Genomic DNA, 24,103 nt, shown 5'->3' with positions numbered 1-24,103 from the left:
GATGCATCTGTAGTCACAGTTATTTGTGGGACTGGTTGTTGAAAGGGTAGGCCCTTGCACAAATTGTCCTTGTTCACCCACCATAGTAGAGAAGAACGTAGTTGGTGGGTTACTTGAATTGGAGAATAAAGTGGTTGAATGGCTTGGATCCATTGTGATCTTAAAGTCCATTGAGTTACCCTCATGGCTAGTCTTGCCATAGGAATGACATGAACTGTGGATGCCATGTGGCCTAGTAATGTTAGAAACTGATGAGCTGTTGCTTGTTTCTTGGAGTGAATCGAGTTTGCCAGTAGGGAAAGTGTGTTTGCTCGATCTTCTGGGTAGAAAAGCCCTTTGAGAGGCTGGTGTTCAAATCTGCTCCTATGAATTGTAGGAGATGGTTTGGAGTTAGATGTGATTTTGGATAATTGATGAGAAATCCCATGGAGTGTAGTAGAGCAATTGTTCAGTTGAGAGACTGTATTGCCCCTTGTTGAGATTGGCTTCTGATGAGCCAATCGTCCAGATATGGGAAAACATGTACACCTTCTTTGTGTAGGTGTGCTGTTATTACTGCCAAACATTTGGTGAACACTCTGGGAGCAGAAGCTAGTCCGAATGGTAGCACTCTGTATTGGAAATGTTGAAGGCCCACCATGAAGCGCAGATACTTGCGATGAGGAGGGAATATTGGTATATGGGCGTAAGCATCTTGAAGATCCAGAAAACAGAGCCAATCTCCTGCTTGAAGAAGTGGGAGCATTGTGCCTAGGGAAACCATCCTGAACCTTTCTTTCTTTAGAAATTTGTTGAGATTTCTGAGGTCGAGGATGGGACGTAGGCCTCCAGTTTTCTTTGGAATGAGGAAATATCTGGAGTAGAATCCCCTGCCCTGCTGTGACCTAGGCACAGGTTGAATAGCCCTGGCTTTCAGGAGGGTGGATAATTCTATTTGTAATTGAATTATTGGGAATTTTGTTGTGGGTAGGAAGTTGGTGGGAATTCTGGAGGAATTGAGAGAAAATTTAGTTTGTAGCCGTGAGCTACAATGGAAAGTACCCATTGGTCTGATGTTATCTTTTCCCAATTTGAGTGGAAATATGAAATTCTTCCTCCCACTGGTATGTGTTGTTTGGGGTTTAGGAGGGAGGGCCTGTTCTCTGGACTGTTGTTCAAAAACCCGTAGCTGGACCAGTCTGTGGAGGAGGCTGGGTACGGGCTGTTCTTGGTTGCCTGGATTGAGAGCGCTGAGTAGGCCTAGAAGGTCTAGCCCTTGCAGGCTGATTGTAGTACCTTCTTGGTCTGTAGTATGGTCGTCTAGGTTCTCGACGAGGAAGATGCCTAGGGGCCTGAGTTGTTGGTTCTTGTGGTAATTGGGACAGCTGTCTTAAGGTCTCTGTGTGATCCTTAAGTTGTTGGACAGCATCCTGTACTTTTTCCCCAAACAAATTATCTCCAAGACATGGTAGATCTACAAGCTTCTCTTGCACTTCAGGCCTGAGATCTGATGCTTTCAACCAGGCCCATCTTCGTGCTGTAATGCCAGCTGCTGCTGTTCTTGAGGCTGTGTCAAAATTGTCATAAGCAGCCCTTACCTCATGTTTCCCAGCCTCCAGGCCCTTAGCAATGATGGTTTGTGCAGATTCTTGGAATTGTTCTGGGAGAGAATTTGTAAAGTGTTCCATTTGCTTCCAGAGATCCCTTTGATACTGTGTCATATACAGTTGATAGGCGGAGATTCTGGAAGATAGAAGTGCACCTTGGTACACCTTTCTGCCAAGGGAGTCTAGAAAGCGATGATCCTTCCCTGGAGGAGCTGAGGAGTGTGGACGTACCCTTTTGGATTTTTTCTGGGCAGATTCTACTACCACAGATTGATGTGGTAACTGTGTCTTTTGAAAACCTGGTGCTTGCTGCACTAGGTAGGTAGTGTCCACACGTTTGTTAACTGCTGGAACCGTGCATGGGTGCTCCCATACTCATTATTGTAGGTCCAACAGCACTTCGTGGATAGGGATCCTAGAACCTGTTTTGGTGGGTCCACAAATTGCAGTACCTCTAGGGTATGTTGCCTTGAATCTTCTTCTGATGAAAGCTTGAAAGGAATTGTGTCTGCCATATCTTGGATGAAACTGGAAAAGGATAAGTCCTCTGGTGGGGATCTTTTCCTTGATTCAGGAGGTGAGGGTTCGGACATGAACTCCTCAGAAGAGGTGTTTGACCTTTGATCATCCCAAGAATCTTCTTCATCTGGTTCTTGATAGGGAGTTCTTGGGGTTTTTCTTAAATTTGTGGAGACACCCGATGGTCCAGGTAAAGGTTCATCGATGGAAATCATTGGAGGGATGTTTTCTGTGGTTTTCTGAGGAGTTGTGTCGATGACTTTTTGGTATTTTTGTAGAAGACGTTGAAAAAGTGCTAGCTCCTGAGGGTCACTATCATCTGGTACTGTTGGTATCGATGAAATGGTAGGTGGCCTCGATGTCGTTGTCGACGGCGGTACCATCGATGTCATCGGTATCGATGAAAGAGATGGGATTTGAGCATATATCGACGTCGATGACGTAATAATCTTTGGTGTCGACGTCGATTCCCTCTGCACCGTCGGAGTCAAGAATGACCCCGGCATCGGTGTAACCACCGGCATCGGCAAGTTTGCCGGCATCGATGTGGTAAGCATCGGCATCGACAGAGAAGTCGGTACTGAAAATTGATCCTTCAGAGCCTGTGAAATCGCTTGTCGGATTAAATCTGACAATTCCGGCCGCACAACCGTTGGGAGCAGAGCGGTTGAGGACGGTGGCGTAGGCTGAAGCACAAGTTCCTGAGACGTACCTTGTGTTGGATCTGTCGCCGGCAATGGAGTCGAGGTAGGCCGAGGCGTTAAAAACTCCGATGTGTCCTGATGTTTAGCCCGCTTCGCTGTCGAGGCTTCCTGGGAAGCAGAGTCAGACAACGAGGGGCTTTGATGCCGGTGTCGATGTTTCGACTTCGATTTTTCTGTCGATTTTGTCGACGTCGAGGACGATGAAGGGGACGAATGATCCCCCGATGGTCCCGGGCGAGGTTTTTTAAGTACTATGCGCTTAGTCGCTCCAGCCGGAGACGACTTCAATGACTGCGACGGAGAAGGTATGAGTTGCAGGCTGAATAAATGTTCCATTTTTTCGAGCCTGGTTTTCCGGGTTTTTGGCATCATCTCCGCACATTGTGGACAATTTTGTACATCATGTTTTTCACCCAGACACAACACACATTTGGTGTGTGGGTCTGTAAGTGACATTTTTCTGGCACATACAGGGCATTTTTTGAAACTTGTTGACATTTTTGTAGCGATCGACGGCCGTCAATTCAACTGAGGAGAAAATTCTTTACTCCCCGAAACAGAAAATTTGAGACTGGGTTACTTACCGGCCGGTAAGAAAAGACCCCGAGAGATTTTTTGTGAGAGAGAATATCAAATTTATGACTATTAAGTCGAGAGAAAAAGTTGAGAAAACACTCAACGGCTCCGGACCCGCGATGCTAACTGCAGCGCGGAAAAACGAAGACTGAAGAGAAACACCTGTGGCAGAGAATATCATAGCATGCTGGGCATGCTCAGTGGCCTCACTGGGCCAGTCAAAAGTTTCTAGAAACTTTGATAGAAAGTTTTCCCGCCTGGGCTCCGTTCAGTGACGTCACCCATATGTGAGGACTAGCATCCTGCTTGTCCTGGGATAATAAATTTTATAAATATATGGATAAAAAATATTTCAGATTAATTTTACAATAATCCAGTATGAAAACCCATGTTAGACATTAGAAGATGTTAATTTGGGCAGTACTCTCATTTTCTAAGCTATGCTATACTTGGCTATAAGGAAAGTAATGATATAGGAACATAGAGTGGCACTCCCAACATACAGTTACCGAGCTACTCACTCACTGACTCTGAAGAATCAGTAATGCTAGTCATAGAGGGACTAGGAAAAATAACCAGAACAAAAAAACAGATAAGATTTAAGATCATAAATTAAAATATTAATCAAAAGGCTTAGGGGTCAATATGCTTGTTCTTTACATTTATTTATTCAGGTAAAAATTATTATAAAATACTTGAGACAAAGCAACCACTATGATGTATCATGTATCCAAATCTTTTATTTTAATTCATATTGATTCACGCATAATAAATACCTTCTGGATGAAGCACTTCAAGTCTTCCAGGACCCTAAAATATATAAACAATAAATACAATAACATTAAATTTGGGAAAACAGGTTGTTCCACATTTCTTTTATCAGACTCTGCCATATTTATGCAGCAAATTAACTTTCCTTTTAACTAAAATAACCTAATCTATGCATAGAGGAAAAGGATAAATGTCAGTGAGAAATAGGTCAAAAAAATATTAATTTTTAGAATCTAGAAATATTTATATTGTTCTGTGAGCTGTAGAGACTAAACTATGAAATCTCACTCTCTTGACTTGCCAAAAAAATGGATGACGGTGTCCTGAATGTAGTATCCCCTCCATCAAGTTCATGTGTTAGGCAAAATACTGTGGTGGCCGAAGTAGTGTACTTGAACATAAGGGTCCACAACCAAGATGTAGGTGACACTTTTGTATTGGAACTATAACTAAATCAGGTCACAGCTGAATTAGTCACTTGCAGTTCGTTTATGGACCCTTATTTCTACCTGTTCATATTATAACTATTTTTTCATTTTTTTCATTTATTGATTAGCACCTATATTTGGTTAAGTGAATGCATTTATATACCTTTAATTATTATAGATAGAATGGACTGTGGGCTATGTACTTGAAATGCCTTGAAAAAGTCCTCAGGTGTTTGAGGCTTGCATCCCTTATTTGATTAGCCAGGCTTGATATTTGTTATCTAATTTTAAAATAGTTTGTATAAAGGGTGTATACATATTTTTAAGAACATAAGAACATAAGAAATTGCCATGCTGGATCAGATCAAGGGTCCATCAAGCCCAGCATCCTGTTTCCAACACCGGCCAAACCAGGCTACAAGAACCTGGCAAATACCCAAACACTAAGAAGATCCCATGCTACTGATGCCAGTAATAGCAGAGGCTATTCCCTAAGTCAACCTTATTAATATCAGTTAATGGACTTCTCCTCCAAGAACTTATCCAAACCTTTTCTAAACCCAGCTACATTAACTGCACTAACCATATTCTCTGGCAACAAATTCCAGAGCTTAATTGTGCACTGAGTGAAAAAGAATTTTCTCCAATTAGTCTTAAATGTGCTACTTGCTAACTTCATGGAATACCCCTAGTCCTATTATCCGAAATAACTGATTCACACCTACTCATTCAAGATTCTCATGATTTTAAAGACCTCTATCATATCCCCTGTCAGCCGTCTCTTCTCCAAGCTGAACAACCCTAACCTCTTCAGCCTTTCCTCATAGGGGAGCTATTCCATCCCCTTTATCATTTTGGTCGCCCTTCTCTATACCTTCTCCATCGCAACTATATCTTTTTTGAGATGCAGCAACCAGAATTGTATACTAGGGATGTGAATCGTTTTTGAACGATTAAAATTATCGTCCGATAATTTTAAAATCGTTCTAAACCGTTAGAGTACACGATACAATACAAATGCCCACGATTTATCGTCAGGAGCATTTATATTGTATCGTTAAATAGGGCACGGGAATTATTTGGGGGAGGGTGGGAAAACCGGCACACCAACACAACCTCTAAACCCACCCCGACCTTTTAAAACAAATTCCTTACACTCCCCCACCCTCCCGAACCCCCCCAAAATGTTAAATTACCTGGTGGTCCAGTGGGGGGGGGGGGGGTCCCCGGCGCGATCTCCCGCTCTCGGGCCATCGGCGCCATTTTGGCTACCACTGATAAAAAGGCGCCGATGGCCCGAAAAAAAAAACCCACCTCGACCCTTTTCAAATTACCCCTTTGCTTCTCCCACCCTCCCGACCCCCCCAAAAACCTTTTAGATGTACCTGGTGGTCTAGCGGGGGGTCCAGGAGCCATCCCTTCAATCGTGCCGGTGCCGGTGCTGGAGGTTTCAAAATGGCACCGATCGCCTTTGCCCTTAACTTGTCACAGGGAGCGACCGTCGCTCCCTGTGACAAGGTAAGGGCAAGGGCGATCGGCGCCATTCTGGCAGTCTATCGCCTTTGCCCTTACCTTGTCACAGGGAGCGACGGTCACTCCCTGTGACAAGGTAAGGGCAAAGGCGATCGGCGCCATTCTGGCAGTCTATCGCCTTTGCCCTTACCTTGTCACAGGGAGTGACGGTCGCTCCCTGTGACAAGGTAAGGGCAAAGGCGATCGGCGTCATTCTGGCAGTCTATCGCCTTTGCCCTTACCTTGTCACAGGGACGCTCCCTGTGACAAGTTAAGGGCAAAGGCGATCGGTGCCATTTTGAAACCTCCAGCACCGGCACCGGCACGATTGAAGGGATGGCTCCTGGACCCCCCGCTAGACCACCAGGTACATCTAAAAGGTTTTGGAGGGGTCGGGAGGGTGGGAGAAGCAAAGGGGTAATTTGAAAAGGGTCGGGGTGGGGTTTTTTTTTCAGGCCATCGGCGCCTTTTTATCAGTGGTAGCCAAAATGGCGCCGATGGCCCGAGAGCGGGAGATCGCGCCGGGGACCCCCCACCCCACTGGACCAGGTAATTTAAAAAAAAAAATTTTGGGGGGGGGGGTCAGTGGGGTTTTGTTTATCTGCTCAGGCCTCACTAAAAATTTAACAATGTGAATTGGAATCGGAACGATTCCAATTCACAATCTCTAACGATCCGATTTTTCCCTCCCACCATCCGAACCTGATCGTTAAGACGATCGGGCACACGATTCACATCTCTATTGTATACAGTATTCAAGGTGCGGTCTCACCATGGAGCAATACAGAAGCATTATGACATTTTCCATTTGTTAACCATTACCTTCTTAATAATTCCTAATATTCTGTTTGCTTTTTTGACTGCTGCAGCACACTGAGCCGATGATTTCAAAGTATTATCCACTATGATGCCTAGATCTTTTTCCTGGGTGGTAGCTCCTAATATGAAACCTAACATCGTTTAATTATATATTTTTCCCTATATGCAACACCTTGCACTTGTCCACATTAAATTTCATCTGCCATTTGGATGCCCAATCTTCCAGTCTCGCAATGTATCACAATCCGCTTGTGATTTAACTTCTCTGAATAATTTTGTATCATCTGCAAATCTGATAATCGCACTCGTCGTATTCCTTTCCAGATCATTTATAAATATATTGAAAAGCACTGGTCCAAGTGTAGAGCCCTGAGGCATTCCACTGTTTACCCTTTTCCACTGAGAAAATTGATCATTTAAGCCTATTCTCTGTTCCCTGTCTTTTAACCAGTTTGTAATACCTGAAAGGACATCACCTCCTATCCCATGACTTTTTAGTATTCTTAAAGCCTCTCATGATGACTTTGTCAAATGCCTTCTGAAAATCCAAATACACTACATCTACCGGATCACCTTTATCCACAAGTTTATTAACTCCTTCAAAAAAATGAAGCAGATTTGTGAGACAAGACTTCTCTTGGGTAAATCCATGTTGACTGTGTTCCATTAAACCATGTCTTTCTATATGCTCTGTGATTTTGATCTTTACAATAATTTCCACCATTTTTCTGGCACTGAAGTCAGGCTCACTGGTCTATAGTTTCCCGGATCACCCCTGGAGCCCTTTTTAAATATTGGGGTTACATTGGCCACCCTCCAGTCTTCAGTACAATAGGTGGTTTTAATGATAGGTTACAAATTTTAACTAATAGATCTGAAATTTCATTTTTTAGTTCCTTCAGAACCCTAGAATGCCTACCATCCAGTCCAGTTGATTTGCTACTCTTTAGTTTTTCAAACTGGTCTACTACAAATTCCAGGTTCACAGTGATTTGGTTTAGTTCATCTGACTTATCACCCTTGAAAACCATCTCCGGAACTGGTATCTCCCCAACATCCTCATTAGTAAACACAGAAACAAAGAATTAATTTAGTCTTTCCACAATGGCCTTATCTTCCCTAAGAGCCCCTTTAACCCCTCCCCCTTTACATGTTCTTGGTATTGTGTAAGATTTTTTTTTTTAATTTACCAGTGCTAGCAGTGAGAATTCTTTATTATGTGAGCTTGTTTAGATTGTAATAGAAAATTCTAGAGTAAATTTACTTACTGTAAATGATGTTCTCCATAGATAGCAGGATCAATTAGCTATTATATGAGGGGAGATGTGGTCCAGCGGTGCTGAATGAACTTGTCTCTCCAAGCTAGTAGAGATTTGATCATGTGCGGAAGTTCCTGTGCAGGGGTTGCCTCGTGAGCCTCCTCAAAGCTAATCTAACTATGTAGTTGACTCTCCAGGGAAGCAGGCAGTTATTCCATAGCTAATTCATCCTACTATCTATGGAAAACTCCATTTATGGTAAGCAAACTTGCTTTTTCTGTTGATAAGCAGGCTGAATTAGCCATTACATATGGAGAATCCCCAGCTGAGAGTTGCAGTGGAGTGTTTATATTGTAAGCAACCTGGTCCACACCGTGGAGAGTGGACTACAGCGAGAACAGATTTTGCAAAACTGCCTGTCCACATTTACCTATCAACCTTTGAAAGGGTATCAAGACAGTAGTGGGATGTAATGGTATGAACGGAAGATCGAGTTGCAACTTAGCAGATTTCTTCAATATGTATTTCTCAAAAATAAGCAATGAAAGAAGCCATGGCTCTCTCTTGATAAGCCTTTACAGAATCTGTGACTTGCAGTCCTGCTAAGATGTAGCAATTGTGAATACAATTATCCAGCCAATTAGACAAGATATGCTTGGTGACTGCTACTTCTAGTCTGTTAGTCGAGAGGTTTTATGATGTGGTTGAGTTAGTTTATTGTACTATGCTAAAGTCCTTTTGCAGTCCAAGGTGTATAGGGTGTTTTTGACTTCATGTGCATGGGGCCTAGGAAAGAAGGTAGGCAATATGATGGATAGATCACTATGGAAAGATGAGACCACTTTTGGTAGAAATGTCGGGTGAGTATGGAAAATCATTTGTTGTAGAAGAATCGCAAGTATGGAGGGCAGTGGATATGAGCTTGGAGTTCGCTGACTCATCTAGCTGAAGTCACTGCAACAAGAAACACGAACTTCCATGTCAAGTACTTTATACAAATTGGCTCCCATGGCTCAAAGAGTGTCATCATTATTTGGAAAGGACCATATTTAGGTCCCACGGAATAGGTGGCTTTTGTACTGGGGGCTTGACATTCTATAGACCTTTCATGAAACAAGATATCAGTGGATGAATTGAGATAGGTTTGCCATCCAGTTGAGTATGGTGAGCTGATATAGTGCTGAGGTAGCAAAACCTGTGTGAGAAAGGTGAAAGCAAGTATTTTAGCAGATGGTTAGGTTCACAAGAAAATGGGTCCAAAGCGTTTTGTTGACACCATTTGGAGTACCTATTCCATTTGAAAGCATAATTTCTTCTAGTTGAAGGCTTTCTAGATGAGAAAAATATATGTCCACAATTTCTGTTTTTACAGTTGTGTTCATAAGTTTACATAATCCTGGCAGAATTTGTAAGATGTGTAGCCTTTTAAGAAAATGTGAGTGATTAGACAAAACATGTTTTAATGTGTTTCAGAATAAACTATTATGCATCACAGAATAGCACAATCATTAAATAAACCATAGCAATAAAGGAAATAATAAAACGGTCCTGTTCAAAAGTTTGCATACCCTCAAAGGTGAATTTTAAAAGCCCAGTATGCACCAAAACTGGGAGATGCATGCACAAGTCGACCAACACATGCTGAGTAGATTTTAAAAGCTGCCCAACTAAAAGATCGATTTTAAAAGATCTGCATGAGTGTCCAAGTGCGCGCAGTTCGTGGTGCGTGCACATGGACGCAATCATTTTATAACATGTGCGCATCGGTATGTGCATGTTATAAAATGCAATATCCGTGTGCACATGCACGCTAGATTTTAACATCCACACGCACATGTGTTGGCGACCCACGACTTCCCAATTTTTTTTTATTTTAATACTGCTTCTCCAGAGAAGAAGTATCTTCCGCGTGCTGAACGGCTGCTGGCATGCACTTCTCTGGGACAGGGCCGCCCAGACCCCATCCCGTACCTTTTCATTGGCTCGGTATTTCTGCGCCTAATGGGGCTTATGCACGTGGCCGGGCCCGTTCTAAAATGTCCGCGGTGCATGTAAAGCCCGGCCGCAGTTAACCCCCATTTTTTACACGCACGGGCCTTTTAAAATCGGGCCTTCAGGGTGAATCTCCTGCTGTGCGCACAAATGAAAAGTTCCCAAAAAGAGATGTGACATGTGCATGGTCTGGGCAGGACATGGGTATTCCTGGATTTCGACTTCAAATTAGCATGTAAATACTTATGCACACAAGCACACATCGGGGTCCCCTGCGAGTAACTTTACTTCTGCTATGGATGATGTGTAAGTTAAAAAATAAAGATAAATAGACAGGTCGGCGGGGTTTTAAGGGTCAGGGCTGAGAAGGGAGAAGGAAGGTTATTAAGCTAAGGGGTTTGGAAGTCCTATCCCTTACCTGGGTGAACTGGGAATGGATTGGGAAAATTGGTATTGGTGTCGGCATGTTTGTCTTTTTAAATCTCTCTACTTACGTGGTAGAAGCAGCTTTTGCATGCATAGGCAAGCATCCACTTAAGATGGCATGCATACATGGGTGTGGTCAGGCTATTTTATAACATCCATGTATATACATGCATACATTATAAAATGAATTCAAAAAAAGACCTGTTATATGGATGTCAATAATCTGAGTGTACCTTCATACGATGCTGTAAAAAAATACGGCTATCGTGACTGTGAAGCCTATGTGTAGGCTTTAAAAATCATTAGGTACCCCAGTGTTGGAATGCAAACTTTTGTAGTGCTCACTGTCCACTGTGCAATTGTTGCTAAAATGATCACGTGGATACTGTTGCAATATTCACTTATCTCAAAATTGTAGTCGGTCTTGCCTCAGCCGACATCCTGATGTTTCGGAGGCTGGCTCCTTCTTCAAGGGCTGGATATGCGCAAGAGAGACCGGTATTCCAGTGAAACATTAGATGTTGTGACAGTGAATCTGGTAGAACACAGGTAAAGTGTGCAAAAAAAGAGACATCTTTTAGTTATTGAAAAAACAATTAACTTAGGCTGAAATGTAGAGAGATACATACTTGATTACTGTGCCAGCAATGTTCAACTTGTTAAGTTTGTTTAGCGGTCTGTGAAGCTCCGCTGTGGAGGAAATGAAATGACCAGAGAACTGTTTACTCTGTCTTAACTGCTGTAATTGTTAGCCTGCTTGTTAAAACCTGCAAACGGGCAGAAAAGGCTGCTGTTTTTTTAAAACTTGAAGTGGTAAAAGTTGTGCTCAAATCTCGGAGTAAAATTTAAAGTACTTTGTTTATCAGTCCTGCCCCTCCCACTTCTCACAGCTGAGGTTGCTTTGTTTCACATGGCAAACGTCATTCATTTTCAGTCCGGCAAGTTTTTTTCAGCACAGCAGCCAGTGACGCCCCACAGCTCCGCCCTCTTTCCTACAGAGGGTTCTCCCTTTAAATATGGAGTCTTCTGCCGGCGTTTCTGACCCAGCACAGAGTCGTGGGAGCAGCCGCTTGTTTTTCAGTAAGTACTTTAAATTTTACTCCGAGATTTGAGCACAACTTTTACCACTTCAAGTTTTAAAAAAACAGCAGCCTTTTCTGCCCGTTTGCAGGTTTTAACAAGCAGGCTAACAATTACAGCAGTTAAGACAGAGTAAACAGTTCTCTGGTCATTTCATTTCCTCCACAGCGGAGCTTCACAGACCGCTAAACAAACTTAACAAGTTGAACATTGCTGGCACAGTAATCAAGTATGTATCTCTCTACATTTCAGCCTAAGTTAATTGTTTTTTCAATAACTAAAAGATGTCTCTTTTTTTGCACACTTTACCTGTGTTCTACCAGATTCACTGTCACAACATCTAATGTTTCACTGGAATACCGGTCTCTCTTGCGCATATCCAGCCCTTGAAGAAGGAGCCAGCCTCCGAAACATCAGGATGTCGGCTGAGGCAAGACCGACTACAATTTTGAGATAAGTGAATATTGCAACAGTATCCACGTGATCATTTTAGCAACAATTGCACAGTGGACAGTGAGCACTACAAAAGTTTGCATTCCAACACTGGGGTACCTAATGATTTTTAAAGCCTACACATAGGCTTCACAGTCACGATAGCCGTATTTTTTTACAGCATCGTATGAAGGTACACTCAGATTATTGACATCCATATAACAGTTCTTTTTTTGAATTCATAATTTTTTCATGTTACATTGTTTGGGTTTATAATTTTACATTATAAAATGGCCATGTCCCTGAGCGCAGGCCGATGAACGCATGCATCGGTTTAAAAATTACAATCCCAGTTCTTAATATCGTGTATTGCCCTTTTTTGCATCAATGACAACCTGCAGTTTTTTGTGATTGTTATAACTGAAGCCCTTTATTTTCTCATGAGGTAAAGCTGCCCATTCCTCTTGGCAAAAAGCCTCCACTTCCTGTAAATTCTTTAGTTGTTTAGCATTAGTGAATTTGAGTTCTCCCCAAAGTGGCTCAATGATGTTGAGGTCAGGAGACTGTGGTAGCCACTCCAGAACCTGTACTCGTCCTGCAATCAAATTCCCTGTACTGCTATAGCTCATACACTGCCAAAACAGCAGAGATCCACCTCCATGCTCCACAGGAGGGATTGTGTGCTTCTCTTCACAGGCCTTGTTGACTCTTTTCCAAATATAGTATTTATGGTTGTCATAAAGTTCAATGTTTGGTCTCATCACTCCAAATTACTTTGTTCCAGAAGTTTTGAGGCTTCTCTAGGTGCTTTTTGGTGTATTGTAAGCAGGCTTTTTGTGGCGCTGGTATAGCAATGGCTTTTTTCTGGCAGCTCTATCATACAGCCCATTTTTTTTCAAGTATCTCCTTATTGTGCATGCTGAAACACCCACACCACTTTGTTTTAGAAAAGCCTGTATTTCAATAGAAGTTGCTTGTGGGTTTTTCTTTGCAGCCTGACACATTTTCCTGGCAATTGTGTCTGAAATCTTTCTTAGTCTACCTAACTGTGGCTTGGTATTAACAGAACCCATAATTTTCCACTTCTTGTCAGAGTTTGAACAGTACTGATTGGCATTTTCAAATTTTAAGATCTTTTTTTTTTTCCTGATTTATAAAGTTGAACTACTTATGCTCACAGATCCTTTGACAGTTCTTCTCCTTTCCCCATGCTTCAGTAACCACTAAAGTCAGTGTAGCCCTGGATGAAATGCACAAGGTTTTCTCAAGCACTAAGAAACTCATTGACTATTTATAAACAGACACTAATTACAATCAAAAAAAGGCACAAGTGTGGATACCTATCCTTCATTGCCATCTCAACCTGTGTGTCAGTGTGTGTCAACTTAAGTGTATATTATCAGCCCAAACATTCAAGGGTATGCACACTTTTGAACAGGACCATTTTTTATTTCATTAATTGCTATGCTTTGTTTAATGATTGTGCAATTTGTGATGCATAATAGTTTAATTTGAAAAACATTAAAAATAACAGATATGTGTTTTATCTGTTCACTTATATTTTCTTAAAATGCTACACATCTTACAAATTCTGCCAGGAATATGTAAACTTATGATCACAACTGTAAGTAGAGATCAACAATCACTGAGCCCTCAACATCCAAACTGTGAGTCTGAGGGCTGAAAGGCTATGATGAAACAATGTCCCATTTCCTGTTAATAATGCAGGGTCTGTTCCCAGATAAGTGGGAGGACTGCTGGAAAGTTGTACAAAATAAGCATACCAGATCTGTCTGGGCCATGCTGGGGCTATGAAGATCAGTCAAGTGCAGTCCTGAAGAACCTTTTTCACTATTCTGGTGGAAAAGCGTACTCAACTAAGGAGGAAAGTGTCTTGAGCTAGTCTGTGATCTCTTGGCAGAAATGATTTAGTTTTGTGATCTGCTGTGATGCGAATAGGTCCACAGAAGGTAGACCCAAAAGCTGAAAAGTTTGTCGGCCGCTGATTACTATAGAGATCACTCGTGTGGTTGAAAACACTCTGATGAATCAATTTGCCAGCCTGTTGGAGATACTCTGCAGATAAGTGGCGTGCAGAACAGCTTGATTTCTTTCTGCCCAATTCCAGATTTTTAGGGCTTTCTAGCAGAGGCCATGATCCCATTTCTCGTTTGTTGACATAAAAACATGGCAAAACTGATTGTCTGAATCAGGATGCCCTTCCCCTGAAGTAGATATGCAAAGCTCTCAACTCTAGTAGATTTATTTGATAGTAGCTCTCTTGAAGAGTCCAGATGCCTTGTGTTCGAAGAGCCCCAGTGTGTGCTCCCCACCCTTTGGTGAAAACATCCATCGCCAGTACCACTTGATAAGGAAGCGAGTGAAGAGGGGGTCCTTCCTTCAGAATTCAGAGGCACAGCCACCATTGTAATTTCTGTTTTATAATCACTGTGATTTGCACTGGAGATGAAAATGGTTGTGATAGTTGATCTCACTGGGTATGCAGACCCCATTGGAGGTAGCGGATATAAAGACAGGTCAGCGGGACAACATGGATAGTCATTTGAAGAAGGACTACGAAGTAACTTGGCTGGGAGGCAGGAATGCTCTTTCCTGCAGCAAGTTTATTCAAGCACCACTGAATTTGAGCCTCTAAGTGAAATCCATGCTCAATTTCTTGAAATTGACCAAAAGACCTATTCTCTAGCTCAAGGAATAGAGAACTTTGTCTCGTGATTTCGCTGTGATGAGCCAATCATCCAAATACAGGAAGACTTTATTCCCTGGTGACGGAGATGAGCTGCCACCACCGTGATGCATTTCGTAAAGACCCATGGGTTTGATGCAAGGCTAAATGTGAGTACTTTGTGTTATGAACGCTGCCCGCGGGTGTTCCCCGCGAGCAGGCTCACTTACCACGCTGCTGTCTCTTCGCCAACGCGGCAGGACGCTGCCATCGGCCTGCCCACGCGGCCAGGAGGCCGCCCTGCTTCACCCTGGCTTCCGCGGCCGGAGCCGCGGCCTTCCACGGGGCTGGGACCGCCCCCGATGTTGATTCTATCTTCGCGGCGTCCAGGCCGCAGCCCCGGGCTGGAGTAGCGGCAGGAGCCACCCCCGGGGCCTCCTGCAGCGGCTGGAGCCGCTGCCAATGTTGGAGCCTGCGTCCAGGCTCAGTCCTGCCTCTGTTTACGCTCTGCTGCGACTACGTCGGTGCAGGCTGCTGTCCGCGGTCCTGCACAGCTTCCTGCTCTTCTTAGGCGCACGTCTCTTTGCAATATTTAAAGGGCCAGACACAGGAAGTGTCTGGGCCCCACCTTGATGACTGTTTCCTGTATCAGCCCTATAAAGGGCTGCTCCATTTGTTGTTCCAGGCCTTGCATCATCGTGAGTCTTCGCTCTGGAGGCTCCGGCCTGCCAGAGTCCATGTAAGGTCTTCCAGTCTTCTTCTCTTCGTGGAGCTCCTCGTCTTGTTCATTGTTCCATGTCAAGTCTTCGTGCCTGAGGTCCATGTCCAGGTGTCTTCGTGATCTCCTTCATCCTGGTGTTCCTGCTTTCCGTGATGTTCTTTCCTTCATCTCGCCTCATCTTCGCTCTCGAGCCTTCTGGTACTGGTAGGCCGGGGGTCCCTCAGATGCAGTTCTCCTGAGAGGACTAGCCTGCCGTCATGTCCCGGATGTGTGTTCTTGTGTTGTCCCGCTCCTGTCGTGGTCCGTGACCAGTCTGCAAGGGCTGTGTAGGGTGCGTAACGGACAGGGTGGTCCGCGACTCAGTCCCGCAGGTGGCCTGAGTAGGGCGCCCTGAGAGACAGTGCCAATGTCCATGCCTCGTGTTGCCTCTGTGGATGTCAAGAGTCTCACCCCTGGATGCCGTTGCATCAGCCATGTGTCTTCACCCTGGATGCCGTTGCATCAGCCATGTGTCTTCGTCTAGATGCCGTCACATCTCTCCATAGTCATGTCTTCATGTCAAGGCCCATCTGCCCTCAACCTCAGGCCAGGCCTGCTGCTCCATGCTGCTCGCAGCAGGTCCGAAAGGGCCCGGAATGGTCGGAGGACCATTCACCTTCCAACATCCTCGGATGTTGGCCATGGGAGCTTGCCGGCCTGGCGGAGGGTAGACCGTCAGCCATGCGGGGCCACTGTCAACCCTTGGCTCGGTCCTGAAGGTCTGGGTCAGGCTAAGGCCCATGGGCACACGAAAACACCAGATATAACACTTTGTACTCATATGGGAAGATCCACTTGGAAGCGGAAGTAGCACCAATGGAAGGGAGGATGGTAGGGATGTGCATTTGTTTCATTCATTTCATACATTTCCCATTGCATGTCAATTAGATGTGCATTTGTTTCATACTTTTCATACTACATGCTTGTATAGGAAACGTATGAAACAAATGCGCATCCCTAGTAGATGGCATATCCAGTATCTAAAGAAGACCAAAGAGTTTAGAATAAGGGTTTTTGTCTTTGCAGACATGGATTCCAAGTGCTGTACCCATCTTTTCCACAAACTTAGAATAGGTAAGATCCTCTGGTGGTGAGGTGTGGTCCAGAGGATCTGGAAGTGAGTCAAAGGATAAATCAGTAGAATCATCATCTGAGCCTAAAGGTACTGGCTCACTTATCCAGGACTCTAATAATGAAGAAGGCAAACTGGGGACTTCTAGTTCACTCAGGAATGGTCTAGTCTAAAACCTATGACCTACTAGAATCTCTGTTACGATAGATGATGAAGGACCTCTAATCAAAGGTTCTGATTATGAGTTTACTCCTATAGACAAGATCAGGACTCAAGTCTGTGATATCGCTGTAGCAACAGTGGAAAAGAGAAGCTGGAACATTCCTTCCATCTCCTTGGTCAGAGAGGTAAAGAAACTGTTCACCAAATCGTAGATTTGGCTGAGCAACTGATGTATCCTCTGGCTTGGTGTAGATGGTGGAAATCCTCATCCAAGACCAGGATAGGATCTTGCATGAGAATGGGTGGCCTGTTAGAAGCAAGTGGTACTATATATGATACCAATTCTGCCATCTCCAAGCAAAGTGCTTCCACCACTAGTCTAGGTGAAATGCCCTGGTTATTAGAGATGAGAGGGGCAATCTGACCCCTTCTCCTGAAGATCTAGGAAGAGCTGTGTTGAGCTGTGTTGGCAAAGCAGTCTGATAAATTGAAGCCAGAAGTTGATGCATCAGTGGCTTTGATGGGGTAGAGTGTTTGGATGCCTTGGTATGCTTCAATGGAGACACAGATCGAGAAATGCAGTACGGGCCGATGTTATTGCGTTGGTTGCATTGCAGCTGCACCATATGTTCTTGCACTGTGCATCGTGGGATTGTATGGTATAGGATCCTGAACTCTGTGTGACCAAAGAATAGAGGCATCAGTGTGCATCGAGTCTGCATGCCTCAGTGGCATCTAAGCACCGAGTATCAAGAACACCAGTGTGGCATGCATCAAATGCATCAGTGTGTCAGTGAATCAAGTGCATCAGTTCATTGTGCATCAAATGCATTGGAACTCTGTGTGTCGAGTGAATCGGAGCTCCGTGTGTCGAGGAATGTCATGTGTCGAATGAATCGGTTGAAGACGTTTTGGGTGATTCAATGCATTGTGCATCATGAATGATGATACTTTTTGTGGCAGTGGCACCAATGATGCCTTTTATTTATATAGTTATTTTAAAATTTTCTAACCTGTACATATCACTTTAATTCAAGGCATTATACAACTAAAACATACATAATTCATGTATCACATAACTTAAAAAACATTTTTAAATAATGACAAAAAAGAAACACAGCCACATTTTGTTCAGTCATGCTGGAATTCCAAAGTCTTTGAAGGCTAGGATGAATAAGTGAGTCTTTAAAGCCTTCTTTAAAGATTTAAAAGATTTAAGTAGAATGGAGTGCGTTTGGTAGGTTATTCCAAAGGCAGACGCCAGCTACTGAAAAGGCTCTGTCTCTTGTAATATCAAGCCTTGTTAATTTTGGAGCTAGAACATCCAATGCGTTTTTGTTGGCTGATTTCAAATGTCTTGTGGTTTTATACGGTTGGTGTGTAGATGCCAGCCATGTTGAGGAATCATGGTTGAGTTGTTTATAAATGAGGGCCTCATCAATGATGCCAGTGCCAGTGCAACTTGCTTAGAGTGTTAGTGCTTCTTTGACGCAGGCTGCCATGGCTCCAGTGACTGATGACACTTTGTCTTTGATGTAAGGCAGCTGGTGGAACTCGACCCAGTGCTTCAGCCTAAGCAGATAAGGGAATTTTAGATGAGTGCCTGCTCAACTCTTTTCCCTGTGAGGTAGATAAGCTAAACTATGGGACAAGGATCAAATGGGACTCTGGAGAGATTTATGCAGTTCCTCGATGCAAAGCATCTGAGAATGCTGCAAGTATAGGGACATTCATCCAAAAGCATAACTGTTCATCTGGTTATTCTCTGAGCCAAGGCTCTGAGCCAGGTCATGCCTGTCGGTGAGAGACAATCTTTCAACAGATGCAACTACTTTTTGTTGACTTCTTCTTCTGGCCGGACATGATGGAAGAGAAGGCCATGTTTCTTTGTGGGTTTGTTTTTTTTTGGTAGCACTGAAAAGTGCTGTTGTAGGGCTGCAGAGGCAGCAAGGCAACTTAATAAGAAGAGATTGAAGTATATTAGCATAGCTCTCTGCTTCAACGGCAGGGGAGAAAGGCCGATACTTCAAGCATAGCTCTCTGCTTCAACGGCAGGAGAGAAAAACTGATACTTCATGCATACCCAGCATAGCTCTCTGCTTCAACGGCAGGGGAGAAAGACCGATACTTCACGCATAGCTTTCTGCTTCAATGGCAGGGGAGAAAGACCGATAATTCACGCATATCCAGCATAGCTCTCTGCTTCAACGGCAGGGGAGAAAGACCGATAATTCACGCATATCCAGCATAGCTCTCTGCTTCAATGGCAGGGGAGAAAGTCTGATACTTCACGCATATCCAGCATAGCTCTCTGCTTCAACAGTAGGGGGAATGAAGAAAAGTGGATCTATATACAGACAACAACCAACAAGGACTGAATTACATAGTCTGGGTTAACAAATAAGCATGGGTGTAGCTTGCTTATTGTGGCGGTTACAATCCCTAACTAATTAAGCTAGATATTCACTTAGATGCAGTTCCAACACTGCTCTCTACATTAATGGTGGGGGTGGAAGGGAAATAGAACCAAAAGGTTACTAAGAGCCAAGACTAACAGAAGTATAAGAAAAAAAAAATAAAAAGTGCAAAGCTTGCTGGGCAGACTGGATGGGCCATTTGGTCTTCTTCTGCCGTCATTTCTATGTTTCTATATTGAAGTTAAAAGGTTTTAAGGATTTTTAGAGAAAAATTATTAGGAAAGACTAACTTCACATCTGTGTTCTGCTCGGACAAAACATTATTGAGAAGGCTCATGAAGCAATATCCATACTGTTTCTTCCACACATGCTCTGAAAACTCTACGAGCCTGGAGAGCCAAGTCCGTTCGTTGCTGCCAGATGACGTCACCCCCACACATGAAATGGCTAATTCAGCCTGCTCAGTGACAGAAAACATATTTTTCTTTTTCTGACACTTTCACTAAACCACCCTCGTTTAAAAGCATTATTCCTTTCTAACACTGCCCCCTCCAAACCCACCCTGATTTGGGGGTGCCCTTCTTACAGTGGGAGATATATAGAAAGGTTAGATTGTCTGTCTGTCTGTCTGTCTGTCTGTCTGTCTCTCTCGTGTTCAGGATCCCTCTGGCCATGTTCAGCCTTGCAAAATTCAGGGGTTGCCCCGCCACTTTTCTGCCTCCTTATTCTTGACGTTTTCACAGCAATGTTCATGCGAACTTCCTGACTTTTTAAAATTTGCGTTGCTCACTCATGGCCCACATATGTTTACTGGGCCATTTTTGTGTGAGCAATGCTTTTAAAATCTACCTGTTTCTAAAATCATTTGTTTTACATTCCTTAATATTTGTTCTAAGGCAAAAGCAATATTTAACAAAGATAGGAACTCCACGGTACTCATGCACGGAATGCTCTTGCTTTAGGGCACCTGGTTTTCTGAATGAAGATGCTGGACATTGTAGTGGGGTATCAGGTCCAGGGCAGCTTAAGGCAATCTGCTGCCTAAAGCGAGGTATGAAATGGCACCCCACTTCTCCAAGAGGGTGAGAGTGGGGGGGGGGGGGGGGGGAGGGGTTTTTCTCCTTGGGGTCTGGCCCTTTTGGTGATTTGTAATGCTGGGGAAGGTGGGGGTAGTGACAGATTTAGGAATTTTGCACTGTTGGTGCTGTCACCCAACCTCCCTGCTCCCCTCCCCCCAAACAAGGGATAACAGAACAGAAAGTGTAAGGATGCTGGGCTTGATGGACCCTTGGACTGACCCAGTATGGCATATCTTATGTTCTTATGAGTTTATTATCCATTAAAATCATAACAAAAAAAAATATCCTTCGAAAATATCTATAAATTTCCAAGGGAAAAGGAATAGGATATTTGATTTACCTACAATATCCTATTCCTTTTCCCTTGGAAATTGGTTTCATAAGAGAGAAATATGGTTTCATAAGAGAGAATACATCAGTGTTAAGATACAGTAAAACAAGTATTTAAAAGCAGGTGCAGAGCGAACGGTGATATATTGTACTACACATATACACACTATGATAAGTGATGAACTGAGTCTGCAACACACTGGCCAAAATCCAGGTTGTAAGTTCTTGAGTAAATGTCATTTTTCCCATGTTTTCAGCTAAGAAGATACTTAATTAAAAAAATATTTGACAACTTTCATATGCATATTAAGCAATTTTAAAACAATAAATAATAAAAACAGATGATATGACTTCCTGAGACAAAGGGGTATTCAGGCCAAAAATTTTGTTGTGTCGTATCATGTTGTTTGGGGCAAATTTCCATATCATTTAGGTTCTTCCCAATTTATTTTTTTGTTTTTTTCAGTTTTCGGAAATAGTGCATACTAAAAATGATGGAAGTAAAAACTTGAAATTTTGTGGTTTTTCCTATCATTTCATTTTGAAAATGATATAAAACAACATAGACAAGTTTGTTCACATTATCTATGTCATTTCAAATGAATGTACATCCCTATCTTCAAAACAATTTCATGTCTGTACTGCTATTGCATACAGCCCTTACAACAAACAACCCCCAATACCTGGCCCAACACTCCCTCCCCTGTTTTCCAATCTCTACGAGCAAATCCTCCATTCTCTCTGAGCTCTGAGAGTGAAATCTCTGTCTACACCTTCTGGTACTGCCTATGGGTACCAAAATCTTAAATCCAGCCTTGTGTACTAGCATCATGGATCATGGCCAGGATGCAGTGTGTTTTTGTAACCGTCATTTTCAGGTGACTTCATGCTGGCCCCAGGAAGGAGGCAGGCAAAAGTTTCTGTTTCCATTGCTTGCATAGCTTTACCCTGAATGTGCTTGTGTCCTCTGTGCAGCACTTCTTGCACATCCTCGGTAACACCTGGACTACAAGCTGCTAGACTATTTGTCATCCTACCACTATCTGCTCACTCTCACTCACTTTGCCCTGGAGAAGTTCTACCTGAAGGAGGAGAATTTGCCAGAAATGCCTTCCCCTTCCTCTTCCACCCCTTGTGCATATGGACATGCAGCTCCTACAGCAGAGTACTTGTACGTGGCATAAGCAGCAGGAGAGAGCAGCACTCTCCACTGCCACTTTCCTGGCCCTGCAGTGCATGCTGGATCACCATAGTAACCTAAGATTATCATAGGAACATACACCTGATTGGTCCAAACAGCCATTGTCTGCAGGTCTTCCTGTGAGAGGCAACTACAAGCTATCTGAAATTATTTGCTTATTTGTCATATCTGGGCTAAGTATATTCCTTGTCTGTTTTTTGTAATATTTGTGCGGTATTTTGCTTATGAACAAAAGTCCAAACATGTGTATTGGGACTAAAAAGAAAAAAAAAAGACCCATACATTTTACCAGTGTGTCTAGGGGAAGGGGCTTTTTGTAGATTTCATTTGCCTAGAGACCAACATTTGGGAGCAGAAATTAGCCATTATCTGCAGGTCTTCCTGTGAGAGGCAGCTACAAGCTATCTGAAATTATTTGCTTATTTATCTTATCTGGGCTAAGTATATTCCTTGTCTGTTTTTTGTAATATTTTGTGTCTTTGAAGGTGGGGGGGGGGGGGGCGGGTATTTTACTTGTAAACAAAAATCCATATGTTTGTATTGGGCTGAAAAAGAAAAGTCCCATACATTTTACCAGTGTGTCTAGGGAAAGGGGCTCTTTGTAGATTTCATTTGCCTAGAGATCAGCATTTGGGAGCAGAAATTAGCCATTTGTTTGCAGGTCTTCCTGTGAGAGGCAGCTACAAGCTATCTGAAATTTGTTTTTTTTCCTGCAAGTAATCTCAACTATTTAGTTCCCTCCCTCCCTCCCTACCCCTTTACCCACCCACACCTGAGTTTACTTTTCTTATATAGTCTTCCTTGGACTCATAGTTAATTACCTTCAAGAAATTCATCTCCCATTACAAAGTAGTTCCTTACAGCTCAGATAATAGGAACTTAAACTGTCATATTGCTTGTAAAAATTGGTTTTCATATTTTACCTATTAATCTTTACTGGCTAACACTAATACTTTTAGTTTTTATTTCAAATACATTTTAAAAAGCTTTTGCTAGAGCCTAAATTTTACCATACCTTATCCATAGGATTTTAAGTAATTAGTGATAATTTAACAAAATGACTTTCATTCAATGCAACAATTGTAGTACTTATGTCCCAAGGCCTATCATTTGGAGAATCAAAAGTTGTCCCTTTTGCCTTCACCTGTCTGCAATTAAAATAAAGCTGATTGTTAACCATTGGCAATAGATATCCTCACCTCTGGCGGAAGACGTGATACAACGGCTATGGACAGTTCATTATTGGTATTACTTGACAGCCACCCAGACTGACACAGTGGAGAAACATTTTCAAGTTTGGGAGCCATTTCTACGATGGTATAATAGTCTCTAACTTGTGAGAGAAGCACCAGGTGATCTTCTAGAACTTAAGCTGTATTGTAATCCGGTTCCGCCAGCAAGAGGAGAATGATCTCTTTTGACAATTTTTTATATAACATATTTGGCCAAGCCCAGGACAACATATGTTACTATATTAGGATTCTTACTAGCCTTGTGCGACCATGTACATAAACTGGATGCCAGACCTCTTGCTACTAGAATAGACTGCTCAGAGTCAAAGCGAGTTACGAAGCAGAGGGAGGGATCGGGTGGGGGAAGGGGGAACGGAGGTATAATAATGTTCTCGGGTTGGGGAGTTGTTGGTGGTATGTGGAATGATAACCTATGTTGTATTTTGATATTGTGTTATATGAAATTTAGAGTTAAAATATACATTAATGCCAATGCGAATAAAAACTTAAAGAAAAATAAAGCTGATTCATCTAAGGGAGGAATTGTCCAGGTTTCAATTAACCTTCCCTTCCTTGAACCATCCAGTATCTCTTATCCATCTCCCACAGAGGTTTCAGAAACTCAGAAAAAGTGGGTTACAGTGGGCTCTGGTAAATTAAGACCCATTTTTCCCAACTTTGCAGCAATCTGTGCATCAACCCCCACTCCCACCAAGATGTCGAACATCCAGGATTCAAAAACCCAGGAACAACTGGTTAACAGTGGGCTCTGGCACAATAAGGCCAGTGATAGACACCCACTCTCCCCACAGTTACCCCTACATAATGACTTTTCTGCATTGGGGGAATGAAGAAACCTCACCAATAGATTTTGACGTGATTTCTAAATGAGAAGTCACCCAATACACCCAGAAGCCCTTCAACAGAATCAAATGTCATAAAAGAAAGCTGCTTCTGCTAGAAGACTCAGTCATCAGAACTGAAAGGTTCAGCTACAAAGGTAAAAAGTGTGCAAGAGACGAGAACATTCTTCAAAAATACCATCTTAGAAGCACAGACC

General features: G+C 43.0%; 1 protein-coding gene and 1 long non-coding RNA gene across 7 annotated transcripts in view; one reads left to right on the top strand and one right to left on the bottom strand.

The window, feature by feature from the left end:
* ERICH2 (glutamate rich 2) overlaps nt 1–24,103 on the bottom strand; it is a 172,702-nt gene that overhangs the window by 129,002 nt on the left and 19,597 nt on the right. For 3 of the 6 annotated variants that reach the window (XM_029605738.1, XM_029605743.1, XM_029605740.1), the window contains exons 1-2: nt 21,672–21,821; nt 4,162–4,195 (exon numbers count right to left, since the gene is read on the bottom strand). In XM_029605738.1, the coding sequence (XP_029461598.1) occupies nt 4,162–4,195; nt 21,672–21,758 (121 nt within the window). In that variant the 5' untranslated portion in view covers nt 21,759–21,821. Of the gene's footprint in view, nt 1–4,161; nt 4,196–21,671; nt 21,822–24,103 lie in introns of those variants that run through there. The other 3 variants (XM_029605741.1, XM_029605742.1, XM_029605739.1) reach the window with 2 other exon arrangements.
* LOC115093657 lies at nt 11,512–12,125 on the top strand. Its single transcript, XR_003857372.1, has 3 exons — nt 11,512–11,672; nt 11,841–11,901; nt 11,996–12,125. It is a non-coding gene; the product is annotated as an uncharacterized LOC115093657 (long non-coding RNA).

Source organism: Rhinatrema bivittatum, chromosome 6 (assembly GCF_901001135.1).
Source record: "Rhinatrema bivittatum chromosome 6, aRhiBiv1.1, whole genome shotgun sequence".
Classification (NCBI taxonomy): Eukaryota; Metazoa; Chordata; class Amphibia; order Gymnophiona; family Rhinatrematidae; genus Rhinatrema; species Rhinatrema bivittatum.
Note: the sequence above shows the minus strand (reverse complement) of the source record. Positions and strands in the feature narration are given on the sequence as shown.